At 34.3% G+C, this 13176-nt stretch overlaps 1 protein-coding gene across 7 annotated transcripts in view; it reads left to right on the top strand.

Moving 5' to 3' along the window:
- The window catches only part of SPATA17 (spermatogenesis associated 17), a 231316-nt gene that overhangs the window by 102809 nt on the left and 115331 nt on the right, over positions 1 to 13176 (top strand). For all 7 annotated transcript variants that reach the window (XR_008509902.1, XM_054520381.1, XM_002809449.4 and 4 more), the window contains exon 6: positions 4632 to 4755. Coding sequence is in view for 6 of the 7 variants with exons in the window: in XM_054520381.1 (XP_054376356.1) it covers positions 4632 to 4755 (124 nt within the window). In the remaining variant the exon portion in view is untranslated. The remainder of the gene's footprint in view (positions 1 to 4631; positions 4756 to 13176) is intronic.

Here is a 13176-nt window from a genome sequence, read left to right as displayed (position 1 = left end):
GAAAAAGGGGGTCATAGATGGAAGTGTCATAGATGGAAACAACTCTCAGACAGTGATTTGGTGCATAAGATCTATTGGGGAGCAACATCTTTAAGGGAAGGGAGGAGGGAGGTTGAGAGAGAAGTTGAATTGCATCAGGAGGTCTCAGCTCTGCGATTTGGATGGCCCTTTATATTGGTCCCAAACTGAGACAAAGGCTCTGGGCCTATGTACTCTGTCAATCCCCAGTCATTGATTGAATCCAGGCTGGGGGCAGGATAACAAAACCTACTTGGGGCAGGGCAGCTGATTTTCTCCAGTGAGATATAGTTATGAACAGTCAGCAGCCAGCACTCCTGGCAGCTGGAACTTTGGGTTTGGTTCTGTATGGAGGAATGAGGCATTATGAGCTCCTGCAGTCCTGGCCACTGCTTCACAAAGAGCCCATAGTGATGCGACATAGCCCAGCAGATACGCTTGTTGTCTTTTTTTTTTTTTTTTTTTGAGATAGAGTCTCGCTCTATTGCCCAGGCTGGAGTGCAGCGGTGGGATCTTGGCTCACTGCAACCTCCGCCTCCTGGGTTCAAGCGATTCTCCTGCCTCAGCCTCCTGAGTAGCTGGGATTACAGGTGCACACCACCACACCAGGCTAATTTTTTGTAGTTTTAGTACAGATGGGATTTCACTATGTTAGCCAGGCTGATCTTGAACTCGTGACCTCAGGTGATCCACCCGCCTTGGCCTCCCAAAGTGCTGGGATTATAGGCATGAGCCACTGCACCTGGCCATGCTTGCTGTCTTAGCCACACAGGTTGTCTTCAGGTTTGCAAGGAGAAACCACCCCTCAGAGCAGTAGGTGGAGGACAGGGAAAGGATAAATTTATTTGCATGGTTCTTTTCTGTCTCCTATTTCCCACTTATCATTGTTTACCCCATGCCCCATGCCTCTTAGGATCCCATATTCCATGCTCTCTATTGTGGAATTTCATTCACAAAGTGCACTCTCATCAGGAGAGAGAAAGGAGGAGACCACCAAGGGAATTAGAGAAAGCATATCCAGTTGAGTAGATAAAGCATGTAGCCTAATACTTGGCTCATAGTAAATGTTCAATAAATAGCTAACACTTACATAGCACCTTACTGTGTACCAGCCACTATTTTGAGTACTTTACATTGATTAACTTATCTCATCCTCACAATAATTTAATGGAAAAGATACTAATATTAATATATTTACATTTTACAATGAGGATATTGCAGCCTAGAGGGTAAACAGCTAGTAAGGAGCACAGCAGAGCTGTTATAACCAGGTGCCATTTGAGAGTCTATGCTCTTGGCCAGGTGCGGTGGCTCACGCCTGTAATCCCAACACTTTGGGAAGCCAAGGCCGGTGGATTACCTGAGGTCAGGAGTTCGAGACCAGCCTGGCCAACATGGCAAAACACTATCTCTACTAAAAATACAAAAATTAGCTGGGCGTGGTGGCATGTGCCTATAATCCCAGCTACTTGGGAGGTTGAGGCAGGAGAATTGCTTGAACCCAGGAGGCAGAGGTTGCAGTGAGCTGAGATTGTGCCACTGCACTCCAGCCTGGGTGACAGAGCAAGACTCCATCTCAAAAAAACAAAACATAACAAAACAAAACAAAAACAGAGTCTATGCTCTTAATCACTCCACTATATTGTGGCTATTATTATTATTGCTATCATTATTAGAATATGTAAATACTTTATTATCCCTATGAATATCATTAGCAAAATACATTCAGAATATGTAAAGCTTTGCAAAAGTTTCAGTAATTTTTATCTTTATTTTAAAACTATATCAGAAAATGTTTTATAGATATGAAAACAAGGCAGAAAGTCTTGGAACTTATTCAAGTTTCTTTATATGGTAGAAGACAGGATTATAAGATAAAGAAAATATGCATGGCTAATTTAATAAAAATATATTCAGCATAATATTTCTTGTGTCAGGAAGATGACAGCCTGGTCTGGAGTTATAAAATATGCAAACACAGAGATTCTAATTCCATTTCTGCCATTAACTTATTTGTTAATCACAGTAGGTCATTTAATCTCTTTATGTGTTTCTGTATTTGCAAAATAGAGTAATTAGTAAAAGCTATACCATATATATCACAGGATTTTTTTTTGAGGATAGAAATGAGAAAATACATCTGAAATGTAAAAACAGAAAAACAACCTATTTAAGTGTCTTAGAAGTACTGCATTTAAAAAATCTCCAGACAAAAAATATAGGTAATTTTTATAATTTTGTAGGGAATCCTAGTTAGAATGGCTTCCATCCTTTTATTTTTAATGAGATCATAATTTTTATTGCATCCTGCACACTGAAAAATATCTTCACCCTACTTCTATAACAAAAATGTATATATCAAGAATAATTTATTTAGCAATTCCTACTTCATCATTTAACAAAGAATGTTTGACATAAATATTACTGTCTTGTTCAGTATATCCACACACACTCAAATATTACAAGAAATCAATTTGGAACCTAAGAATTGACTTTTTTCAATAATTGGATGAATTTATTAAATTAACTACTTTTGTGTTTTGAGACTACACACTTGAGTGTTTCCTAAGTGTTTTCTTTATATGCTGGAAAGTAACATTCTTTTCCCTTATCTCACAGTTTTTGCTCGCTGTGCCATGCCACTCTATACATACTGTTTTTATTTTACATTTCCATATTCTGAAGATGGACTGTTTTTACTACTTAAAATAACTTACACTTTTAATTTTGTATCCAAGCTCTGTGTACATCTTTGTACCTTACCCGTTCATATATGTTTTCAATTATATTAGGCCTTTCTTCTTATATAAGATCTTTTCATATTTATTAAATTATTTATAGAGCAGAAACTTCTTTATAGATTTTTTATTTTTATGATTGCTTAGGAAATTACTATACTTATATTTAGCATAATATGAAATTGGATACATGCATTTCTGAGTAATTATCTTTATAGTGGTAGTTCTCTGGTTAGTTTTTATTTTTTTCATAATATCAATAGTAAAGATTAAAATTAATAATGTACTTGCTTTTTAATGTAACATATGATTGTTATTTTTCCTAGCAAAAATTCTTATTTAGTCGTATGTAACTGCCTTGAAATTTGTACTTTAAGGACAAAGAAAGGTCACCAATCCCTCTAACTCCTGGTTCTTTGTCAAAAATGGACACAGTTAATGAGGTTTGTTTGGTACAGAACAAATTCTCAGACACAGATAGAGATCCTTTCAATGGAAACAAATTTGTTTGGCTTTACCAGGTTACTTAGCGATTAATAATAGCCTTGAGATGCAGGTCAGAGAGGTCATTGTACCAGCTTGCCAACACAATCTAAATGTGCAGCTAGCCTGGCTCTGTGGGCGCAGAAGCCCCCAAAATACTATGCATAAAGTAAAACAGGCTATTTTCTGACTCCTTTTTTCATATTAATAAGCAATTTTCAAGAGAAGGTGGCAAAATGGGGGCCATGCCACTCCAAGTAATTCATTTATTTTGCAATTTAATCTTATGTTGAAAAAAATTGCTCTGCTGCAATGGCATAGCTTGGTGATTTTTAAACGTCAGTGTGTTTCATAAGTAAACTTGTATAAAGTATTGTATTAGTAGCCTTTAACAGAAAATTGCAACAAAAATATTTCTAGACATTGAAGTAGAAAGGAGAATCTCTTTTATTTTTTGAATTTTTTTCCGCTACTTTCCTCAGATACCTTTGAGAAAAATGCTCAAATGATTTATTTAAAACTTTACTTACAGAACTAGACACTAAGTTACATACCTACTTTTTTAAAAAAGTATAGTACAATTTCAAAACATTGTTTTAATACAAATAGTTAAATTTTTCCTTGAAAATAAAGGATTTATTTTTCTCCATATTTGATATCATAATCTGTTTAGCAGATGTTTTCACATAGTATACTTAAAAGCTTATTTTTTGTTTATATTTCTTAGATACACATAAATAATGAAAAGTTTCATTATTTTAATAAAATTTATTATACTTAGAAAAGACTTGCACTTTCTCACCTAATTTAGCTTTTATTCGAATTATCTATGTAATTGGACAAAATGTCAACCTTTGAAGTGCAAGATAATATATGTAATCTTATCGGTATTATTTGAACTGTCAACTGAAGTAAACCTACAATAAATTAAGTATATGTATAAAACCTGTCACATTTTAAAAATTAGGCCAGTAGTTAGTAGGCAAAATAAATGATTAGAGATTTGAAAATACAAACCCAAAATGTAAGGGAAAACATTAGCTCAGATGCTTTCTTGGGATATTTAAGTATGTCCAAAAAAGTTAATCTTAAAGCAAAAAAACCCTGATAAGTAAGACACTTACTTTGCATTTGATATGAGTATTTTCTCAGCTTTGAATCAATTATAAATAGACTCATTTGATCTCAAAAACTTAATCACTGAAAAATCACATAAATGCTTTCTAAATATTGCAAAGATTCATGTAGAAAATGCAGGTAAGATAGATTACACCACTGATTTGGATGGATATGGATGATGGTTGCCCCTCAAAAAAACTGATTTATCATCAGTGAAAGAATTAAAATGTTAACACATAGTATCATAAGTAACTGCAGATGGTTTTGATGCAGGAAGGCACTGGAGGAGTTTGCAGAAATGAAAGAAAGAGAAGAGAAGAAGGCTAACCACGAAAGGGAAGAGAAGAAAAGAGATTACCAAGCCCGAAAGATGCATTACCTCCTCAGCACAAAGCAGGTTGGTCTACCTGTCCCTGACAGCTCCTGTAAGCCACTTGGGCCACTAGCCTGACAAAGATAAACTAGCAGGCTGAATGGGACATGACTTGTTGAAAAGATATCACAAAGACACTACTTCAAGTTCAATTTCGTGCTTCTGTGTAGGTGCGCGCAGGCACCATGACTCGTCTGTGACAGCGGCTTCATAGAGGCAGCGGCTGCGATGCTGGCAGAAAGGTCCAAGTCAGCAGTGTGATCTGCCACGGTGATAACACAACACGAAGGGCATAACCTCGCTTTCAAAACTCATTCTGAGTGGCTTATTGTTGTGTTGTGAATTGATCAAGAACTAACAAGTTATTAGGCTGAGGTTGCTTTCATGTTTTCTCTTTTAATTGAGCTAACATTGAGATTAAAACCATTTTTCGACCCTTTCTAAATTTTGATGGAAGTTTTCAGGTAAAGCTTTTAACAGAATTGCTTCAGGAATTACATCTTCTTATAGAAATATAAGCATGAAATTTGGAATACTTAGACATTTATTTTACAATGCTTGCTAAAATGTCAATACCCTGGATTTTGTCCTGGTTACTAGGAAAGAATACATGGCATGTGGAATAGTCTCAAAAAGAAATACGGTTTTAAAAAAGCATGAGTTTGGGGAGTGAGATGTGTTTTGTTACTAGGGATCTAGTCAGGAAACTAGCAATTTCTGGGTTTTTATTTTTTTCTCATAGACCTTCAAGTTCAGTGTTGTAGTTCTGGCCAGAGTCACATAGTTGAATGTCTCCAGGTAGGGGCAAGTCAAGTCCCAGTGGTGAAGGGTGAGCCCCAAGACCGAATGTCATCCTTAGAGGCATCCAAATTAAAAAAATATATATATATATATTAAATCCTGGGCTGACCTTCTACATTTGGAGTGTAGATCTCCCGCATCTCTAGCCTGTGCTTGGTAGTCTAAATACCAATACTTTTTAATCATGGTGACTATCTTCATATTTACTTGGATTTGTGTAGCTGAGTTATCTTCATTTGACAGGTAAGGAAACAAACTCAGAGGTGTTACATAGCTGAGTTAGAGATACAAAGCTAGTAGAAATAGATATGGCACTCGGCACTCTGAGGTCTCTAGACTTTAAATACTTAGGCAATAATTAAAAGATACTTTTAAAAATTAAAAGTCAAAATATTTTAACTTTTCATTATAAAATCTATAGTAGTAAAATTTTAGTTGTATAATTGAAGTGCTACATTTTTATACAGAATTTCAAATCAAAAATTCCTTTTAGCAGAAAATTTTTAACTTTAGTTATTAGTAATTTCAACTTCCATTAAACTAAGAGTACTATCAATATCCTTATTTCTTTAAATCTGATATTTTATTTTTTACAATACAGTTGTTAATTTTAGTAACTCTGAACCATCTCTATACTCTGAATCTTTCTTAATATGAGTTCTAGTTGTGCTATGTATACTTATGATGGATGTTGTAATACAGAAAGCAATTTTTAAAATAGTGAAATCATACTTTTTTTTTGTAAGAGGGAGAGAAAAAGAGTCTCACCCTGTTGCCCAGGCTGGAGTACAGTGGCATGATCTTGGCTCACTGCAACCTACACCTCCTGGGTTCAAGCAATTCTCCTGCCTCAGCCTCCAGAGTAGCTGAGATTACAGGCACCCACCACCATGCCAGGCTAATTTTTGTATTTTAATAGAGATGGGGTTTCACCGTGTTGGTCAGGCTGGTCTTGATCTCCTGACCTCAAGTGATCCCCCCGCCTGGGCCTCCCGAAGTGCTGGGATTACAGGTGTGAGCCACCACGCCTGGCCTAAAATAGTGAAATCATATTTAACTGAACATTTGTTAATTCTGTTTTATTCAAGGTTGTTGAGATACTGAGTATCTAGTGAAATGATTTAGAAAGTCCATGAAGACTCAGTTTTTTTTACTAATAAAAGTAATCTGACAGCAGATATCTATGGAGTGCTTACCATGTGCCAAACAGTATCATAGAGACTTTCTATGCATTATTTCTTTAACTAATTTGATTTCATTTCATTTTTAAAATTAAGCACCTGGTTTGACAAAGAATTTTCACAAACCTGACTAAAACACTTGAATCATAGACCTTAATGGATTTTCAGATATTACCATTGTGTTTTAAGTATATTTGTATTAACAAATACAAGCTGTCAATGCATTTTTCTCCTTCTTTATACCATATAGGCTGCTGATAATATCAATGTATATAAACTTTATTTTAGTGATCCCTAGTCTCCAAAACTCCTTGGCATCCAATAAAATAATTATTTTTGAGGCACTATGGCAAGGTTGAAAGAACCCAAGTATTGTCATCAGACAGAGCTGAGTTGACATCCCAGCTCTCCCACTAAGGGTAATGGATTAGATCACCTTCAGTTTTCTAAGCCTCTGCTTCCCTCTGCATTTGTGGGATAATGAAACCCACCTTGGAAGAATGTGATGAGGATTAAATGTAGTGTATTTAAAACAGTGCCAGACCCTTCGAGGGCATTCAGTAAATGGTAACAATCATATTATTAGGATTTAACCACAGATAAACCTAAGGTTTTCTTAATTTTCTTCCATTAATCTTACCAATTGGAAGCATTCATTTTCTCATTTCCTTTCTTGGCTTTCCTTTAGTTATTAATAAAAAATTAGTTAGAAATTTCTATACTGGTGTCCCCCACCTCCATTTGACACTTGACTTCACAGACCTGAGGACATTACAGGTGAAACTGTATTCTCAAATTGCTTCCCTTGGAGATAAATGTTACAAAAATATTAGGGATTTTAATTTGGACCTGGCCGGTTGGTAAACTTCATCATAGTGATCTTAATATTTGATCACGGGTAACTAGAGATTAAAAGACAACCCTTTGAACCTATGGAGCCACTTTTGTTCCCAAGGCAAACTTTTTGTGTGTGTGGTGGTAAAATAGAATAGCAGTGTCATCTTAGACTCGTCTGTTCATTTTGTTCAAGGGATTAGTTTTACTGACAGAATGATACTGGAAAGTTCATATGTTCTCTTCCTTATATCCCAACAGATTTACTTAGCTTTTAATCAGTATTTTTCATCATGATATTAAAAAGTTGAATTTTGAAACATGCTACAAGTCACAACTATTAATACAAAACTGTCTCTGTCTAAACAAAAGTATGCAACACTAAGATTTAATAAATACAATAAACATGAATCTTAAATTCATCAGTTAATGACTTCCAATAATATTTTTGAGTACCTGCCATCTAATAGTACTGTGCTAGGACTTTAGTATATATAAATATATACTATTTAATCTTTAACCACAAAAATCACTGAGCCTAATTTCAGTCTAATGTCGATTTTTTTTGTAGATGGAAATTGCCAGCTTTTCACTACTGCTTATATAGGTGATCTCACTGAAATTAACAACCATTTATACTTATGATTTTGCTGATGTGCTATTTTATTTTAATAAAAAATAACATAACCTTCCTTCCTGAGCCTAAGGAAGATTCAGAGAATAAAAAACATACATTTCAATCTGAGTGTTGTTAGTAATTTTTACAGCATGTCTTGGCTATTGGGGAGAAATTAAGCTGCAGATTTTAAAATATTCCTTACTTAGTTGTTTACAAATTAATTTCATTGCTTGTTTTAAGATTTTGATTTCAAATTATATTTATAGACCTTTAAGTACAAATAAAAGCCAAATAAGAATTAATACTATTTATTTTAAGAGATTTGTATCAATTTTAACGTTCAATGCCTGCAGATATTTGAAAACTCTCCAAATATTCAAGTTTGAATAATTTTATAAAAAGTATATCAGGATAGGAAAAGCTTTATTGATCTGCTTAAAAGGAATACATCTAATAGCATTTTTAGCAAAGAGAGGGACGTTATTTATATTGATGATTTATATTGGTGATTGGTGATTAGGAATGATGTTAGTATGGTTTATAGAATAGTAATTTTTACATTAAATTTTTATTGTTCTAATAGCTTACTTTAGATGAGTAGAAATAAAACATTAATTTTGACAGTGCTTCAAAAAAGATAATTTTGTAAGCCAAAATTGTATTTGTGAATTCAGATATAGATGATATAAGATTACGTGTTTTTAATGTATTAATAATTTTAGGATGATTATGCTGATATACTCATATGCTTATATGCTGATTGCAAAGTTTTAAAGTCAGATTTAAGCCTATTTTTAGTACAAATCCAATGTATACCTTAAAATAGTTCCAAAAGCTATTACTAATTTTTGATGGTATTAATTATCTCATCTTTATTCAAGCAAATATGTTAGTGCTAATAGAAATTACACAAGTAAATAACTAATATTGCAATGAGTGAATAAATAGACCCTCAGGGTTTTATTAATTGAAAAGTTCAAGTCTTATTAAAACACCTTTTGTACATGTTTATTTCAATCAGAAAGCTGAATATGGTAACTTATTTGCATAAATAATCAATCACCATTTACTAGTAGTAATAAGGTTAATTTGTTGCTACAGACATAATAGGATTAGTCAATTATATTTCCCAGAAAATACTATTTGTTATGCACCCCATCACCTGTAAAACAGGATTGGGTTTAGCACCCTTATTAAATGAACACATCAAAAAATCTTTGTCCCTGTAAAAGTTTTATGAAAGGAAGGGTAATTTTGGTTGATTTGGATAAAGTAAAATGCAAATATTGCTTCCATTTGTAAATTTAATTTATCTTTTGCTAAAGATTGATTATTTAATAAAGTTATTTATTTTGATTCAGTAACTAGTCAAACTAAATCTAACACATATAGGACATATCTTCTTTGAAGAAAATCTCATTTGCAGATTTGTTTTATTCCAAATAAACTGACTTTCATTCCCTTGCCCTTGTTCTTAGGTAATAAATTATGTTGTCTGCTCCACCTACTGGTGGATATATGCAAAGGCCTATTGTTGGATTTATTAAAAGATACCTGTAAAATATTGCCAGAATTTTTGAGAATCTTCCTGGACATTAGAAAAATTACAGATACAAATGTAAAATTCAAGATCCAAATTATAAAAGGTTACTTTGGAAATATTGGTTATTATATAGAATTATACACAGCAATAGTTATCTTATTAGTGAAAATGTTACCCTGTTTTTCATTTTAAAGTGATAATAAAAAAAGTAAATAAACATAAAATATACATATAACTCAGTATAGCTATGTATATTTTATTTTGGTGTGGCATTTAAGAGTTTGCACATATTGAAATTAAAGCTAAAGTAGAAACACATTTACTTTAATTAAAATTGTTACACGTATATAATGGAAATAATTTTCATGTCATAATTTATACGATAGATTTTTGATGTTTTTCTTCACTCATCACTAAAGTAGTGAAAATACTACTGAAATAACTATTTTAAGTTATTTATGATTTAAAAAGACCCTATACTATGATTAATACTGATAAAACTTTACTTTGAATTATATTTTTGAGGAAGCCAAAATGGTTTCAGCTACTTCTTTCCCAAATCATATTAAATCATATTTGTGTAGAGAAGACTGTCTTAATTTTAAAAATTAAACTTGGCCGGACGCAGTGGCTCACGCCTGTAATTCCAGCACTTTGGGAGGCCGAGGTGGGCGGATCACGAGGTCAGGAAATCGAGACAATCCTGGCTAACACAGTGAAACTCCGTCTCTACTAAAAATACAAAAAATTAGCCAGAGGTGGTGGCGGGCGCCTGTAGTCCCAGCTACTCGGGAGGCTGAGGCAGGGGAATGGCGCGAACCCGGGAGGCGGAGCTTGCAGTGAGCCGAGATGGCACCGTTGCACTCCAGCCTGGCGGACAGAGCCAGACTCCATCTCAAAAAAAAAAAAAAAAAAAAAAAAAAATTAACTTTACATACCCATAATTAATTGGTAGTCTGTTGATATGAAAAACAGTTTTATAAGACAAATCTTTTTTTAAAAAATTATTTTAATTTCCAGGATACAAATCTTATAAGGTGAAAAATATTTAAATTAGGAAAATTTTGGCCAGGTGCAGTGGCTCACGCCTGTAACCCAGCACTTCAGGAGGCCAAGGAGGGCAGATCACTTGAGGTCAGGAGTTCGAAACTAGCCTGGCTAACATGGTGAAACCCCGTCTCTATTGAAAGTACAAAAAATTTAGTTGAATATGGTGGCGGGCGCCACCCCATCTACTCGGAGGCTGAGGCAGGAGAATCGCTTGAACCCGGGAGGCAGAGGTTGCAGTGAGCCGAGATCGCGCCACTGCATTCCAGCCTGGGTGACAGAACAAGACTCTGACTCAAAAAAAAAAAAAAAATTTTAATTCTTCCAAATCACTTATTGCTTTCAACTCTATCTTTTAAGTATCATAAGTGGAGAGATCTTATGCATATCAAGTGCTCAATACGCGATTATTCACTTTTATTTTGAGATGATAAAGTCCTAGAAAAATGGCAGCCTTACCGTGTGCACCTGCCAACATGTGTGCATATGTGTGGGTATGTGTATCTAAGTGTCATATGTCTTTGTATATTTGGTATATTTGGAAAGTACCTTTGGAGAGGCTATACCATTGCCTAATGTGTGGGTATTGCATTGCACATTACATATGTGTGTGTATGTGTATCTGTGTGTCATATGTCTTTGTATGTTTGGTATATTTGGAAAGTATCTTTGGAGTGATAGGGAAACTCAAGAGTAATGTTAAGATTACCTATAATGACTTTCTGGAGCACATATTTGGACCTCTTAGACCTTATCTCAAAACTACTTTTCTGACTTGAAAAACATTGATTTTGTTCCTTTCTAGTTTCTTAGTTGGACCTTTTTTCCCTCTTTTATGTTTGCATGATATACATGCAAAAGGATGTATGCCTTGATATTACGGTTGCCAATAGTACCCTTATCTCCACTGCATTGAATATTACATTTATGATCTTTGTGGTTTGATGCAACCTGATTTTGAGCATTCACATGTTCCTTGTGAACTTTTTCAGGCTTTTTTTTTTTCTGTGTGTGTGTTTTCTTTCTCTTTTCCAAATCAGACTTTACATTAAACGATCCACGATACTAAACTATCCCCAGTTATCCAGGGTTTTGAAGTAGTTGACTCTTCTTCTTTTTTTGCTATCATCTTTCAGTTCATGATTCCAGGTGTCTTTCAAATCAGTCCCTTCATGTTTATTTCCTGAGCCCTGAGCAATTGTAATAGTCTCTGAAATGATTTTCTTTTTAAGTCTTTTGCCCTTTAACCCAATATATTTGCCACAATCAGATAAATCTTTCTAAAAGAGCATTTTTATTTCATTTATCTTTGCAGCTGGTAAGCCTCCAAAGATTCCCTGTTATCCATAGGATAAAATCCATATTTTTCAGCATAAGCATTCAAAATTCTTTATAATCTGACTTCACTCTGCCTGTTCAGTCTGAGCTGCCTTTGCTCCTCAATATGAGCATACTGATACAGTCTGACTTTATATCTTAGAGAAATTTATCATAAGATTCTCTTTATATATATATATATATATATGTATATATATATGAGGTAGGTGACTTCTGGTGACTTGTCATATTGTGGAAATTCAGAAGCCTCCCCTCTACCTCTCACAGAAAAGGAGAAACGTGTTACCAGCTTTTAACTAATACCTTGAATTTGACTGTTACTTTACCATTAAAGATGTATTTCTTTCTCCTATTAAATTTAGATAACTAATTTAGATTATTTTTAGAAAGGAGACGTTAGCTTTCAGGTTGTCCTTAATGGTATATCTTAGTGAAAATTGATAGATTGTGAACAGCTTCTGATAAGAATGGGAAAGAAAAGTACGTTCAGAGACCTGAGGCAATGCCTAGAGTATAAAGACCCAAGTGGACATAAAGTTGGTAAGAAAGAGATCCAGGGATGCTGAAGGGTGTAATGCATTCATGGGATGTCTGGGGAGGAAAGTAGGTATTTATGGCACTAAAAAAGAATATTAAGAGGACATGCAGAAGAAATGTATCAGTTGTGTCATTTTGCTTAGGGTCACTGCTATTTAGTATCAATTATTAACTCAGCATTCTCCAAAACCAATTCTTAACTCTTACATTCCCTGCCACTTATTTAGCAAACTCTTTCAGTAGTTGGAAAGGTCTGGTAATAAGACAGAGATATGGATGTATGGTTTGGGAGGTAGATTTATAGGTTTTACATGAAGGATCTTATATTTGCTTGTGCTAACTTCCCAGTAGTTTGTATGAATGTTTTCATACAGAAAAATTTAACAATAGGAACTCACACTGACAGAGGTGCCACTCATCGGAATATGCTAGAGCAGCATGGGATCTTTAGGATGATTTTTCCAGCCTTCTCTTTTAACTGATTAAAGAAATTAAGACTAGAAGATGAAGCAACCTGCGCAAGGTCACACAACTAGTTTGAATAC

Source organism: Pongo abelii, chromosome 1 (assembly GCF_028885655.2).
Source record: "Pongo abelii isolate AG06213 chromosome 1, NHGRI_mPonAbe1-v2.0_pri, whole genome shotgun sequence".
In the NCBI taxonomy this organism is placed as follows: domain Eukaryota; kingdom Metazoa; phylum Chordata; class Mammalia; order Primates; family Hominidae; genus Pongo; species Pongo abelii.
Note: the sequence above shows the minus strand (reverse complement) of the source record. Positions and strands in the feature narration are given on the sequence as shown.